This window comes from Oncorhynchus mykiss, chromosome 2 (genome assembly GCF_013265735.2).
Source record: "Oncorhynchus mykiss isolate Arlee chromosome 2, USDA_OmykA_1.1, whole genome shotgun sequence".
Taxonomy (NCBI): domain Eukaryota; kingdom Metazoa; phylum Chordata; class Actinopteri; order Salmoniformes; family Salmonidae; genus Oncorhynchus; species Oncorhynchus mykiss.
The window spans coordinates 70,352,975-70,369,368 of record NC_048566.1 but is presented as its reverse complement, the minus strand read 5'-3'; the positions used below and the strand labels follow the sequence as shown (position 1 = coordinate 70,369,368).

Genomic DNA, 16,394 nt, shown 5'->3' with positions numbered 1-16,394 from the left:
GTGAATAAGGGTGTGTTTCTTCACTTTGGTATGAACATATGGCTGATACTTGCTTAGATTGTTGCAAGAAACTATCACGAAGACTGATCATTGCTGAAAACTGATTTAAATTACTATTCAAAAAGGTAGTCAGGTTCGAGTTTATTTGGCACATTTGCGTAAAACATGACTCATTGAACCAGTTAGTTAATGTAGAATAATCAATATGTTGTTATCACTCATTTAAACACACACATGAACAAGAATATTCAAAATCATAAAAACAATTGTACTCAGAAGACAGTGTTGAATTGGCTACTTCAGAAAACGGTCAACAACATTTATACATGTATAGTACATATAGAAAATGTGAAAGGAAACGCTTTAGGAAAATTTTCACATTCTGCAAAATCGCTTGCAAATACTATTTACTTACTCATTGACCTGGCACACATTGCACACTTTACAATTATGTGTTTTATTTTTAAACCTTTGCTTCATTTCCCCAAAAAATGTCTTCTCTCTTTTGGTCCAGCAATTGTGTTTTTGTGATGTACAGGGAATTTAGAATCTCAAATGTGCATTAAAACCAAACCTTTTTTTAAATTAACTGTAAGACAGTGGTGTTCCAAAAACCAAATCAACAAGTGACTGAAACCATGGCATTATTAGTTCTGTGGGGTGGAAATGCATGTTACAGATGCAGTGCATTCAGAAAGTATTCAGACCCCTAGACTTTTTTCACATGTTCTTACATTACAGCCTTATTCTAAAATGGATTAAATCGTTTTTTCTTCATCTACATACAGCACCCCATAATGACAAAGCCAAACTTAAAAAAAAACAGGTATTACATTTACATAACTATTCAGACCCGTTATTTTGTTGAAGCACCTTTGGCAGCAATTACAGCCTTGAGTATGACGCTACACGCTTGGCACACTTGTATTTGGGGAGTTTCTCGAATTCTTATCTGCAGAGCCTTGTTAGGTTGGATGGGGAACATTGCTGCACAGCTATTTTCAGGTCTCTACAAAGATGTTCAATCGGGTTCAAGTCCAGGCTCTGGCTGGGCCACTCAAGGACATTCAGAGACTTGTTCCGAATCTTGCATTGTCTTGGCTGTATGCTTAGGGTCGTTGTCCTGTTGGAAGGTTAACCTTAGCCCCAGTATGATATCCTGATCACTCTGGAGCAGGTTTTCATCAAGGCTCGCTCTGTCCTTTGCTCCGTTCATCTTTCCCTCGATCCTGACTAGTCTGCCGCTGAAAAACATCTCCACAGCATGATGCTGCCACCATGCTTCACTGTAGGGATGGTGCCAGGTTTCCTCCAGACTTGACGCTTGGTATTCAGGCCAAAGAGTTCCATCTTGGTTTCATCAGACCAGAGAATCTTGTTTCTCATGGTCTGCGAGTCCTTTAGGTGCCTTTTGGCAAACTCCAAGCAGGCTGTCATGTGCCTTTTACTGAGGAGTGGCTTCCGTCTGGCCACTCTACCATAAAGGCCTGATTGGTGGAGTGCTGCAGAGATGGTTTGTCCTTCTGGAAGGTTTTCCCATCACCACAGAGGAACTCTGGAGCTCTGTCAGTGACCATCAGGTTCTTGGTCACCTCCCTGACCAAGGCCCTTCTCTCCATATTGCTCCGTTTGGCCAGGTGGCCAGCTCTAGGAAGAGTCTTGGTGGTTCCAAACGTCTTCCATTTAAGAATGATGGAGGCCACTGTGTTCTTGGGGACCTTCAATGCTGCAGAAATGTTTTGGTACTCTTCCCCAGATCTACGCCTCGACACAATCCTGTTTACGGACAATTCCTTCCATCTCAGGGCTTGGTTTTTACTCTGACATGCACTGTTAATTGTGGGACCTTATGTAGACAGGTGTGTGCCTTTGCAAATCATGTCTAATCAATCGAATTTACCACAGATGGACTCTAATCAAGTTGTAGAAACATCAAGGATGATGAATGAAAAAAGAATGCTCCTGAGCTCAACTTCATGTCTCATAGCAAAGGTTCTGAAATCTTTTCATACATTTGCAAACATAAAAAATAAAAACGTTTCACTTTGTCATTATGGGGTATTGTGTGTAGAGTGATGAGGGAAGAAATGTATTTAATCCATTTTAGAAAAAGGCTGTAACATAAAAAGTCAAGGGGTCTGAACTTTCCAAATGCACTGTATGCTGCATGACACACACGGAGTTGAACAAAAAAAAGTGTCTACTTACAGAAACATGCACATAAATGACAACAATACAAATGTCAGGCACTTCATGTGACGAAGAGATGCTATTAAAATTGAGTTACCATTACGTCAACAGGTGACCACGTGAACTATGTGGAGAGGGGGGACGGGGGACACCACTGCACTTGACTGCGTGCAACGATTTACAAAACAAATAACAGCAGTAGGACCGACAGTGTAGATAGAGCATATTGTAACATTATAGAAATTCCAAAAGAGAGACTGAGGTCAGCTGATACGGCTCTGTTGAATTTCCAGTATCTTAAAAAAATATATGTACCTCAAAATACCAGCGCTTCTCACCACAAATTACTTAAACGTACATATGACCACATCATACCAATTGCTTATAATGGTTGTTCTGGTTGGGGAGTACAAAAAGGTAAACAAGAGCAGTTTTAATGAAGACATAAAACCTACATCCTGTCAACACAATAACTAAGAGGTATAATTTTATTATATATATATATATTTTTTTTTAACACACAATTGCTTTTGAAGCCCTTCAAAACACTTGAATGACCCCTAAAAATGAAGTGCTAGAAACTGAAACAATCAGTTAAATGTGATCAGGTTCTTGATCCATCCCTTGAATTTAATTAAAATAAGTGCATTCACAGGCTATAACAAAGTACGCTAAAAATAAAACGTGGAAGTATTGAAGATAATTATTTGAAAGAACAATGTAAAATACTTCATCACAACACTCCAGATTTGTTTTCAAGCATATTTTAAGGCAATTATTCTTGATTTTTAAAAGACTTGACAATAGAGAACAAATGCCAGATTTAAATTGGTCTCTCCCAATAGTGTGAGCTCTGACTGGCAAAGCATCCACAATATTACAAATGTTGTCAACCTACTAACTATACGGTTTGGTCAATGACAATTATGGGAAAAAATACAATAAAAACATGACATGTCTAAACTAATCAGAACAAATTGGAAAGACATTTGATATAACAAAAACTAAATTAATACTGAGCCATCAACCAGTTTTCTCCATCAGTTAGCGATCTATTCTCCATCAATTTGTTAAATTACACATCCCTTGACGTGTATCCTTCATTACAATAGGGCTGTCCATCTCAGACTGTGTAGCAGGACCAGGAAAGTGCAGAGACAGGACAGGCCTCGATCCGAATAAGTCCCCAGTCCCCACAATGACAACTATGCAAAAGCGCTGGCTCATCTTTCCTTATTTAGAGTTTCCAGTCAACCTCCCATAGTCTTTCAAGATCACAGTTAAAAAATAATCCCAAAATGAATAGAAACAACTCCTACATTAACAGGTTATAAAAACTGAATCCTGGTTAGAAAAATACTTAATTTTCAAATCATTGAAAGCAACTGGTCAGAATACAATAATATTGGATATACTAGACTTCTAAACGAAAATTAAATAAATAAATGTTTATTTTGGCCTTCATTAACCAGGTTTCCATCCAACCAGCTTTTTTTTTTTTTAAGTCACGACTGGCCTGATGGAAACAGCACATTTTTCAGTAAACTTTCCAAATGTCGACAAAGCAATATGTGCTACACAAGGTGGGATATTTTTGTGTCAGTAAAATTAATTATCAGAGAAATGTAGGTGGAAATGCTTTTATGCGCAAATAGTGATAGAATAACCATCATATCGAAGTAAACTTGGAGTCAAGTGATGACATGTATGGTCCTCCCACTACAACTCGGGAAAGCATGCAGTTTATTATGCTACAGATGAAATAAATTATGATGAACTTCACAGGGTGGTGAAAGTGCAAGGTGATGAGCTTGAATCTCCTTTCCAATAAATATTGAGGGTCTTATTCTGGTGACATGATGGCCATAATAATCTCATCATGTAGGCTTTACCTGCACTGTATCTGAGAGCTGTTGGCTAGAGTGCCAGGGTCAGTACCAGAGTGGGCATATCTGCTATATAACGCATTTTTTTTTGTGGCAAAACAATCAGAGCTGAAAATGCGATGGAAACCCATTTAACTGATATTTTTTTATTTGGGAATTTAACCGCACAAGTTATTTTTATAAACACTACATCATCAAGCAAAGCCTTTCATCCGCAACAAGTTAATTTCCCGGAAACACATCTCTGGTGGGTTTTAATTCTGATTGTTTTTAATTCTTCTTCTTTTTTTAATATTCACAAGAAAATCTGTAGTCAATTGGATGGAAACCTTGCTTCTGACATACTTGTGTTTTAGCACAAAGTATAAAAAAAAATATTTAGTATCTCAGGATATATTCACTACATGACCAGAAGTATGTGGACATCCCTTCAAAATTAGTCGATTCGGCCATTTCAGCCACACCCATTGCGGACAGGTGTATAAAATCAAGCACACAGACATAATCTCCATACACAAACATTGGGAGTAGAATGGCCCGTACTGAAGCGCTAAATTACTTTCAATGTGGCACTGTCATAAGATGCCACCTTTCCAACAAGTCAGTACATCAAATTTCTGCTCTGCTAGAGCTGCCCCGGTCAACTGTAAGTGCTGCTATTGTGAAGTGAAAACTTCTAGAAGCAACAACGGCTCAGCTGCGAAGTGGTAGGCCACACAAGCTTACAGAACGGGACCGCATAGTGCGTAAAAATCATCCGTCCTCAGTTGCAACACTCACTAGAGTTCCAAACTACCTCTGGAAGCAACGTCAGCACAATAACTGTTAGTCAGGAGCTTCATGAAATGGGTTTCCATGGCCGAGCAGCCCAACAAGCCTAAGATCATCATGCGCAATGCCAAGCGTTGGCTGGAGTGGTATAAAGCTCGCCGCAATTGGACCCTGGAGTAGTGGAACCACATTCTCTGGAGTGATGAATCACGCTTCACCATCTCGCAGTCTAACGGACAAATCTGGGTTTGTTGGATGCCAGAACACTAGCTGCCCCAATGCATAGTGCCAACTGTAAAGTTTGGTGGATGAGAAATAATGGTCTGGGATGTTTTTCATGGTTCGGGCTAGGCCTCTTAGTTCCAGTGAAGGGAAATCTTAACGCTACAGCATACAATGCCATTCCAGACGATTCGGTGCCTCCAACTTTGTGACAACAGTTTGGGGAAGGACCTTTCCTATTTCAGCATGACAATGCCCCCGTGCACAAAGCGAGGTCCATACAGAAATGGTTTGTCGAGATCGGTGTGGAAGAATTTGACTGGCCTGCACAAAGTCCTGACCTCAACCCCATCGAACACCTTTCAGATTAATTGGAACGCCGACAGTACCCGACCTCACTAATGCCCTTGTAGCTGAATGGATCTAGTGGAAAGCCTACCCAGAAGAGGGTTTATAGACAAAAAGGGGGACCAACTCCATATTAATGCCCATGATTTTGGAATGAGATGTTCGACAAGCAGGTGTCCACATACTTTTGGTCATGTAGTGTATCTCCACCAAAGCAAGTGACCCACTGTTCTTGTACCATGAATTCACATCAAATAATCAAGAACGAGTGCAGGAACAGCATTTTAACACCCCTTCCTAAAACTTAATTCCTAGAATGTTGTTCAACAGATCCGTTTAGATGGGCAGCTTCAAGTGACCATTTCCACAGAAACAATATAATCAACAATAAATAAATGTGAGACACACAAGGACAGGAAAGAAACATTAGGGAATAGGAATCTAGGAAAAAGGGTGAAATATGAGGATGTTTTTCTTGCTGCCTCAGTGGCACTATGGCCTAGGAGCTGAATTGCTGTTCCAGGCAGCTGCTGGTAAGTCCCTGCTTGTGGTCTCACTGAGACACACAACATTATGAGTTTCAACATTGCAACCCACATAACTATTACTCAGCCATTGTATTGTTGTTGGTAGCGGCGGTTGAGCTCACGCAGTTCTTTTTCCCGAGCACGACGAGCCTTGTTGGACTTGGTGGAGCGGCTGGAGCGTGTGGACTGGGCAGACTTGGTGCTGTGACAGCGTGATGAGGCCCTCTTCAGGAGGTTTTGGGAGATAGAGCGCTGCAAGTTCTTCATGGAGGATGACGCGGCCATGCTGACGATCCAGGGGTGCTTCAGAGCCTGTCCTGCTGTTAACCTCTCACTGGGGTCAACAGTCAGCACACGGTCGATGAAGTCCTTTGCCAGGTTGGACACACTGGGCCATGGCTGAGCAGGGAGAAAGAAAAAGGTTTAAATGTTGAGAAACTGCACATTTCTGTGCACGGGGGGGGGAAGGGTCGAATCAAAGTAATTCATTAGCAGAGAGGGTCAATTTCTCTAGCACACTGGTTGATAACAGGTCAATTTGGGGGCATGGCCATAATGAACAATGCACACAAGGGGGCAGCAGAGTGTAAAGCAGCTACAGTTTAATATTGCTGTACTGTAAAGCTCTGTAAACCTACAGGCTACATGTTAATAGCACAGTAGTAACTTCACAATGTGAACTTAAAGGCAGATTCTTTTTTTGTAGTGTAACATACGGCAACGAGATATTGAGTACAATTTCTGAACCCTAGGATCCAAGGAAAAAGACATGGCCAGGCATGTCTTTCGCTCGTTCAAAGTGCTGTCCAATGATAAAGGACAGGGGATGATTTGCCCTCAGACTACAGCATAAACATTAGGCCTTTATAAAGGAAGAATAGCCTACAACCATGTGTGTTACCCACACTGAGAAGCTGAGCCTGTCTGATTTAGAGTATAAGAAAGGCCCCAATGCACGCACACATCAAGCATACTGTGGTTGCTTCCAGGAACTCCAGCCTTAAGCTACGTCACAAAGTCACGTAGGGGGGGTCGTGTTGTAAGTTCAGAGATGACATGAGCATTACGCCCAGTTGAGAAACACAGACATGTTTTTTATTAAAATGAAACCTAACACATAAGCAACTGTCTGCAAAGCATCCAGAACTAAATTAATATATTTTCTTAAACTAAAAGAAGTGTAACTTTGGTTTTGATTCTCTGCTGGGATTTCCAACTGTGAGGAATCTTTCTTTACTACAGCAGAGTCACTAAGTGCCCTCAAGTGCCCTACTGTACACTTGTTTCTACCCCAGTCAGATGTTAATAGGGCTGTCGCAGTGACCATATTACTGCTACACAAGTCACGACCGCAGTAATATTCCAAGTGACAGTTGAGTCACGGTAATCTCCCTCTATGCACTCTGGACATGCGTTGGTAGTACTCAACTCAGTAACAATCATCAGGAAGCTAATGGCCTGGTACTCGGGACTCTATTGTCCCTCTAACCAGTATGATGTCAATGCAAATTCAATAAAAAAATCACATCAAACACTTATCATCAAAACAGTATGTGGTTTTAAAACTTACCTAACTGTGACTGATCAATTTGAAGAAAGTTCAACAATTGGTTGAAACAGTAGAAAACATGATCTTTGTGGATGTTTCAAAGCCCAACACAACACTTTAAGGTGAGGATTAATTAAAAAACACCCATTTGCATATTACAGCATATGAATATGCATATTAGAGCTTACGCATGTCTATATATGAGCCCAAACACCCCCCCAAAAAACTGAATTTAAAAGAATGATTGTGTCTATACAATGCATAGCCTATTATACATTGCAGAAAAAACACCAAAAAATAACGAATTTAAGATGTCTTTGGTACATAATTACAATTAGTGTATTTGTATTTGATTTTGAATAGCCTAGTAATAGGGATTGCTTTTACATTTTTATAATTAATAGGCTGACATTACCTTTAGCTACAGAATCTCTCACCACGGTACGTTTCCATCTCCTCCCCTCTCTCCTTCATTCCTTTCTCGAGCATGCAGTGAGAGGGGCTGTCAACAGTTAATTAAATGTTTCGTTGTGAAAACATGTTACTATTGATGTGCCCGAACAGACTTCACTTGGTTTCTCAAATGAAGCATCAGGTAGTTGCATGAACAGGGTTGTAGAGCTCATGGTATAGAGAGTTTGGGAAGAATGTCACCTTTCACGTAGTGAGAGGCTGCATGCTCCTCAAATAGTGGTTAATGTGTGGAGTGAAATAATCCAGTAGCCTACCCCGGCATCAGTGAAAAACTAACCTGTGGGTAAGTGGCCTCCATTCGCTATTCGAGTGCATACAGACATCTTTTTTCCCCTGCCCATTTGATAATGGACCATTATAAATTGAAATAAATTTTACATATTAGTAAAGACAGATTAAATTGAGAATAGTCTGATGGGTGAAAATATGATCGATCATTTGATGAGATTAGCGTGTGCAGCCTGAAGCAAGGAACAGAGTAAGTTTTTTTTTTTTTTACTTTCTCAAATCAATAGCCTATAGTCGCATCATGCAGCCCATATATTTTGATTTATAAGACATTGTTAGTTTTGTACCATTCACAACCAAAGTTGCCAAACAGATTTAGAGTTAACATATAGGACCCGTTTCAAATTATCACTTTTACGCTCAACATAGTCACTTCATAAGCGCACTCGCTCCGGAATTGGGAAAAATATCCCATCCATTTTATTTAGCTAAGTTATATACTTCTTACTATAATGGTGTGGGACTTAAAGCATATATTGTCTGCAAAATGAAGTAGCCTACAGCATGGCGCATAGCCAGATAACATACATTAGGGCAAATGTTCTTCTGAAATACATTTTTGTCATATCATGTTTCTTTAGACCACACTAAAATAAATGGATTTATTGTGATGGTGTATATTCAATTGATTTATTCTACTTTTTTAAAATGTAGATGTTCTAAAGGCTCACATCAGCAGCTTGTATGCGTGGGGGCCTGGAGATGCTAAACGTGTTTGTTAATTACCAGAAGACCGGCAGTCTTTTGCATGACAACCAGCTAAGAAAATGTCATTACCCCCACAGCCCTAGATGTTACACCTCCTGAACTGTAAACTGCTGCATTTCCAATCACCCAGCAGACATCCAATATACATATTTTTAGACCCACAGATAAATCTCATATGAGCCAAATATTCATGACACATATACAGCTCAAAGATGTTACATCCCCAAACCGACATGATGCTGAAGGCATTTCTGATAATTACCATAATGTCCCCTACTCCAAAACAATCTACTCAACTATTTGTTTTAAAATCTAGTGCCTTCAGAAAGTATTCATACTCCTTGACTTATTCCAAATTTTGTTGCGTTACAGCCTGAATTCAAATGGTTTAAATATATTTTATTCTTGCCAATCTACAAACAGTACTCATAATGGCAAATTGAAAACATGTTTTTAGAAATGTTTGTAAATCTACTGAAAATTAAATAGAGATCTCATTTACATACAGTACCAGCCAAAAGTTGACACGCCTACTCATTATCAGTGATTTAATAATGAAGACATCAAAACTGTGAAATAACACATTTGGAATCATTTAGTAACCAAAAAAGTGTTAAACGAAAATATATTTTATATTTGAGATTCTTCAAAGTAGCCACTCTTTGCCTTGATGACAGCTTTGCACACTCATGACATTCTCTCGACCAGCTTCATAAGGTAGTCAGTCACCTGGAATGCATTTCAAGGTGTACCTTGTTAAAAGTTCATTTATGGAATTTCTTTCATTCTTAACCTTTCTTGCGCAGATGTTCCACTTCCTGATTGGATTTTCCTCAGGTTTTCGCCTGCCATGAGTTATGTTATACTTACAGACATCATTCAAACAGTTTTAGAAACTTCAGAGTGTTTTCTATCAAATACTACGAATAACAATATGCATATATTAGCATCTGGGACAGAGTAAGAGGCAGATCACTCTATTCATCCAAAGTTTAAAATTCTGCCCCCTATCCCAAATTAATGCGTTTGAGTCAATCAGTTGTGTTGTGACAAGGTAGGGGTGGTATACAGAAGATGTTCTTAGCAAATAGGGCTAAGTCCATATTATGGCAAGAACAGCTTAAATAAGCAAACAGAAACGACAGTCCATCATTTCTTTAAAACATGAAGGCCATACAATGCGGAAAATCAAGAACTTCGAAAGTTTCTTCAAGTGCAGTCGCAAAAACCATCAAGGGCTATGATGAAACTGGCTCTCATGAGGACCGTGACACGAAAGGAAGACCCAGAGTTACCTCTGCTGCAGAAGATAAGTTCATTAGAGTTAACTTCTTGGTGACAGGGGGGCAGTATTGAGTAGCTTGGATGAATAAGGTGCCCAGAGTAAACTGCCTGCTACTCTGTCCTAGATGCTAATATATGCATATTATTAGTGGTATTGGATAGAAACACACTGAAGTTTCTAAAAACTGTTTGAATGATGTCTGTGAGTATAATATAACTCATATGGCAGGCAAAAACCTGAGACAAATCCAACCAGGAAGTGGGAAATCTGAGGTTTGTAGTTTCATTTAAGTGATTGCCAGATTGCACTTGCCAAGGCTTCCAGCAGATGTCAACAGTCGTTACAAAGTTGTTTGAGGCTTCTATTGTGGAAGGTGGTCGAATAAGAGCTGTTTCAACAAGTGGACTAGGCTGAGGCCAATCAGAAGTTTACTGCGCGGTCACGCCGTGCCTTCTTTTTCCTCTGTAATGAATACGCTATTGTCCGGTTGGAATATTATTGAAGATTTATTATAAAAAGACCCTAAGGATTGATTGTAAACATCGTTTGACATGTTTCTACAAACTGTAATGGAACTCTTGACTTTGTCTGGATTTTGCACTTGCGCATTTGGAATAGTGAACTAAACGCACAAACAAAACAGGTATTTGGTCATAAAAATGGATGTAATCGAACAAAACAAACAGTTCTTGTGGAAGTGGGAGTCCTGGGAGTGCATTCCGACAAAGATCAGCAAAGGTAAGTGAAGATTTATAATGCTATTTATGACTTTTGTTAACTCCACAATTTGGCGGGTAACTGTATGGCTTGCATATGTGGCTGAACTCTGTCCTCAGATTATTGAATATTGTACTTTTGCTGTTAAGCTTTTTTGAAATCTGACACAGCGGTTGCATTAATTCTATGTAAAACATGTATCTTTCATCAAAGTTTATGATGAGTATTTCTGTTATTTGATGTGGCTCTCTGCAATTTCTCCAGATGTTTTGGAGGCATTTCTGAACATGGCACCAATGTAAACTGAGGTTTTTGGATATAAATATTAACTTGATCAAACAAAACATACATGTATTGTGTAACATTGAGTCCTGGGAGTGTCATCTGATGAAGATCGTCAAAGGTTAGTGATTAATTGTACCACTCTTTGGTTGGAAAATGGCTGAATGCTTTCTGTGACTAGTTGCTGACCTGATATGTTCTGCTTTCGCCGAAAAGCCTTTTTGAAATCGGACACTGTGGTTGGATTAACGAGAAGTGTATCTTTAAAATGGTGTAAAATACTTGTATGGTTGAGGAATTTTAATCATGAGATTTGTTGTTTTGAATTTGGCGCCCTGCAATTTCACTGGCTGTTGGCGAGGTGGGACGCTAGCGTCCCGAACGATCCCAACTGCACCTCAGATTGCAGCCCAAATAAATGCTTCACAGAGTTCAAGTCACAAACACATCTCAACATGAACTGTTCAGAGGAGGGTGCGTGAATCAGGCCTTCATGGTCGAATTTCTGCAAAGAAACCACAACTAAAAGGACACCAAGAAGAAGAAGAGACCTGCTTGGGCCAAGAAACACAAGCAATTGACATTAGACCGGAGTTCAAATTTGAGATTTTTGGTTCCAACCTCCGTGTCTTTGAGACGCAGAGTAGGTGAACGGATGATCTCTGTATGTGTGGTTCCCACCATGAAGCACGGAGGAGGTGTGATGGCGTGTAAGGGCTATTTGACCAATAAGGAGAGGGATGGAGTGCTGCATTAGATGACCTGGCCTCCACAATCACCTGACCTCAACACAATTGAGATGGTTTGGGATGAGTTGAACCGCAGTGAAGGAAAAGCAGCCAACAAGTGCTCAGCATTGTGGGAACTACTTCAAGACTGTTGGAAAAGCAATCATCATGAAACTGGTTGAGAGAATGCCAAGAGTGTGCAAAGCCATCATCAAGGCAAAGGGTGGCTACTTCGAAGAATTTCAAATATATTTTCATTTGTTTAACACTTTTTTGGTTACTACATGATTCCAAATGTGTTATTTCATAGTTTTGATGTCTGCACTATTATTCTACAATGCAGAAAATAGTAAAACATAAAGAAAAACCCTTGAATGAGTAGGCGTGTCCAAACTTTTGACTTGTACTGTAAGTATTCACACCCCTGAGTCAATACAGTGATTATAGCTGTGAGTCTTTGAGTAATGTGTCTCTAAGAGCTTTGCTCACCTGGATTGTACATTTCCATTTGCACAATTTTTTTTTAAATGATTCAAGCTCTGTCAAGTTGGATGTTGATCATTGCTAGACAGCCAGTTTCAAGTTTTGCCATAGATAGTTTTGCCAAAACTTTAACTAGGCCCCCAGGAACAATCAATGTTGTCTTGGTAAGCAACTCCAGCCTTGTGTTTTAGGTTATTGTCCTGCTGAAAGGTGAATTTGTCTCCCAGTGTCTGTTGGAAAGCAGACTAAACCAGGTTTTCCTCTAGGATTTTGCCTGTGCTTAACTCTATTCTGTTTCTTCTTATCCTACAAAAAACTCCCTAGTCCTTGCAGATGACAAGCATACCCATAACATGATGCAGCCACCACCATGCTTGAAAATATGAAGAGTGGTACTCAGTGATGTGTTGTGTTTGTCCTGAATACAAAGCGTTATGTTGGGGGCAAAGTTAATTTCTTTGCCACATTTTTTTGCAGTTTCACTTTAGTGCCTTATTGTAAACAGGATGCATGTTTTGAAATATGTTTTATTTTGTACAGGCTTCCTTTTCACTCAGTCAATTAAGTATGTATTGGGAAGTAACTACAATGTTGATCCATCCTCAATTTTCTCCTATCACAGCCAGGGTGTGAATACCTTCTAATGGCCATGTATGTACCAGTACATCAACTGGTATTGGTACCCTCTTCACCACTCACTAATATGTGGTGTGTGTCAGTGTATGTACTGTCTGGTATATCATATAACATTATCAACACGTCAAAGGAGGAATGCTCGATAGGGGATTGTAGAAGTATTGAGAAGTAGAGACGACAACAAATTAGTAAGAAACAGAAAAGCAATGGACGAAGAGGGTGTAACGTCATAGGTGCTTACCTCCCCAGAAAAGCTGTACTTCCCCTTGAGGATCTGACGGTAGAGGCGCATGCGGTTGTCATCCTCAAAAGGCATGGTTCCACTCAGCAGAATGTAGGAGATGACCCCTAGAGCCCACATATCCACAGCATTGGTGTATGGCTTTCGTACCAGGATCTCTGGGGCAATGTACTCTGGTGTCCCACAAGTGGTCTTCATCAAGCACTCATCACCCTTCTTACGAGTGCTGGCCAGCCCAAAGTCAGTGACCATAATCTTAGAGTCTGCACCGGGGTGATAGTAGAGCAGGTTCTCAGGCTTGAGGTCACGGTGGGTGATGCCAAGTGTATGTAGATACTTGACCCCGTCCAGTACCATCTGTAGGACACGTGTAGCATCACGCTCTGTGAAAGAGCCACGGGCGATGATACGGTCAAAAAGCTCTCCCCCTGTAGCCAGCTCCATCACCATGTATACTCGCTCAGCTGTCTCAAACACCTCCATCAGCTGGATAATGTTGGTGTGGCGTACACGCCGCAGGACACACAGCTCTGACTCACATACCTCACGTCCCTCTCTGTAGCGTGTCTCTATCATCTTGATGGCGTAGGGCTGCCGCGTGCTCTTATGCTCCACTCGCACCACCCGGCTGAAGCTACCTCGGCCTATCAGCGCCTTAATGTCATATTTGGCTGTGACCCGTGGGTCAAACTTTGCTCTGTACTTGGCTACCTTGTTTCTGCGTGGGTCAGAGGCCTCTGGTTGGCCTGTATTTGTGGGTGCCTGGGCGGCTGAGAATGCTGCCTGGGGCGGAGGAGAGCCTGTTTTCTCCCCTCTCATTTTACTCCCACTGCCGTCGCCTCGGATAAAATGTTTGTAGATGTCGGTCTGGAGGGGATCCACCTTTTTGACCAAGTCTAGCTGGACATCTCCAGGTGGCTCAGGGAGGACCTTGCTCGTCCTGCACCCCATCACATCACAATCCTGTCCCACTGGGACCAGCAGGACATCCTCATCGCCCACGCAACATCCAAGCACTGAAAAGCATCAAGCCACAGGAGGCAGCCAATGTTCTTGAGGAAATGCTGCAGTGGCCCACTGAACCAATCACTGTGGCAGACCACTCAGAAAACAGACCTCACCACACTGTAGTAGACTGATGAAATGGGGCAATTCTGAAAGAAAGAATACAGAGTAAACAATTATACATTTGAAATAAATCATTGTCCAATACCAAGTTCAACAGCAAAAAAATAAATGTGCATCCTGAAAGATTAGAGCCATTGACTGATTTGACTAAACATTGCATTTAGGCCTATTTAATGTGGCAATGTATCACGTTCTACCTAAACTGACAACCGTTGACTACACAAAATAAAATCAAGAATTATGTCTGGTAAACGTTCTAGAATCGGGCCTACCAAGATCATCTATAAAAATAAATTAAAAAATCGGCATGTGTTGACATACCGCTAAATAACGGTTCACCCATCCCACCAACCACCCCCCCAGATCCATATCCATTTACGCTTTAGGCCTGGATACATCGTATACTGACTGACCTTGTAAACGAGGAAAATAGCGGTATTGGCAACAGCCGCCATGTATCAAATATATAATGTATCCACAAATTACAAAATTATACAATGTTGTCATAAACTGCACAGTGTATCATTTGGTGGATGTAACCAGCAAAATGACTTTTGTCGGCCATGACGATTGTAACAAACCTAAATGCCGATAGTAGCCTAGCATTCCTCTATATCATGAACTAAAAGTATAGGCCTAAAAGTTGTTTGAATGTTTATGGTTGGGATTTGAAACAATTTGGCAGATAAAGATAGTGAAGTTCCAAGCCATTTATCTTGATCGAATGTTACAAAAAATATATATGTATATGTAAAAATATATGAAACGTTATACCTTGTTTGAGTAGATTTAATCGTATTATATACTCTGAAGCATCAAAACAACGTAAAATCTTACCTTATATCAAAGTTAGCTAATTAGCAAGTTAGCTAGCAACATACGACAGCGGGAGTTACAAGGCAGAAGTCCACAACTTGCCAAAGCCAACCTCCTCCTCACCCCACTCTCAGCTGTTGTCTCAGTTTTTTTTTGGTTCGGATTTTTCAAAGTTGAATCCAGATGATAAAACGGCATACTGCTCCCTTATGGCCCTGATAACGTTTCAAGTAAATTGCAACAAGTTGATGGCTTCATTTTGCGCGTAAAGCAACAACACCGTGGCAAAAAAAAGCAGATAGAAGCGCTCGGTCGTTCGCTTCATAAAACGGTGTTCTTGAGTGGGACCACCTTTTTCCTGCAAACTTCTTTGTTGGAACGACCTCCTCGTCGGCTTGTTTCTACCCCAGAAAATCATCGAGGACGTCGTGAGGTCACTTCCTGGATCCGAAGAAAAGTACCGTACCAACGCATATATTTTGTTCATCTAAAATATTACAAGAACAGCTGTCAAAAGTGGAAAATACATGACACGTTGAAATCGCTCTTGAATTACAGTGTAGGGCAGACCTACCTGAAGTTATTGTCCTGCTAACAAACTCTGTCATAATTATTTTTAATTATTAGGCTAATCAATTAAGTGTTGATGTTGGTAATTCTATGTATTTCAGAATTTTGTTTTCTCTTGATGCTGCAAGGTCTATATCAAATGTAGGCTACTTGAAATGTGATCTGGTGTAAAGACCTAAAGCCTAAGCCTCAGAATGTTGCTCTATAAAACCAGCACAGGTTAGCTACAATTTTGATTTGGCATATAAATGGCAATTGTAAACTAATAAACGTTACTCTGCTTTTTAATTTTCCCGTACAGATCCACAGGATGGCGCTATATGCGTGTGATATAGATTAGACCAGTGGTTGCCAAACTGTGGGGCGTGCATTTTTTGTTTGTTGAAGGAACAGTCCGGCTTGAAACATACTTTTGAAAAGTGGTGTAAAATGTGTAGAAGTCCAGGAAATAAGCTTTAAACCTGCAAAACAAGAAGGGTGTGAACAGTAGGTGTTACGAACAGCGCTTGTGCCCATAGAAATAGAGCGTACCCACGATGTTCCCT

At 40.4% G+C, this 16,394-nt stretch overlaps 1 protein-coding gene across 1 annotated transcript; it reads right to left on the bottom strand.

The window, feature by feature from the left end:
- Window positions 1-4,854: 4,854 nt before the first annotated feature.
- LOC110495161 (serine/threonine-protein kinase H1 homolog) lies at window positions 4,855-15,714 on the bottom strand. The gene is made up of 3 exons (XM_021570491.2): window positions 15,301-15,714; window positions 13,336-14,489; window positions 4,855-6,343 (listed from the first exon to the last, which is right to left on the bottom strand). The coding sequence occupies exons 2-3, from the start codon at window positions 14,284-14,286 to the stop codon at window positions 6,026-6,028; spliced, it is 1,269 nt and encodes a 422-aa protein (XP_021426166.1). The 5' UTR covers window positions 14,287-14,489; window positions 15,301-15,714; the 3' UTR covers window positions 4,855-6,025.
- Window positions 15,715-16,394: the final 680 nt, after the last annotated feature.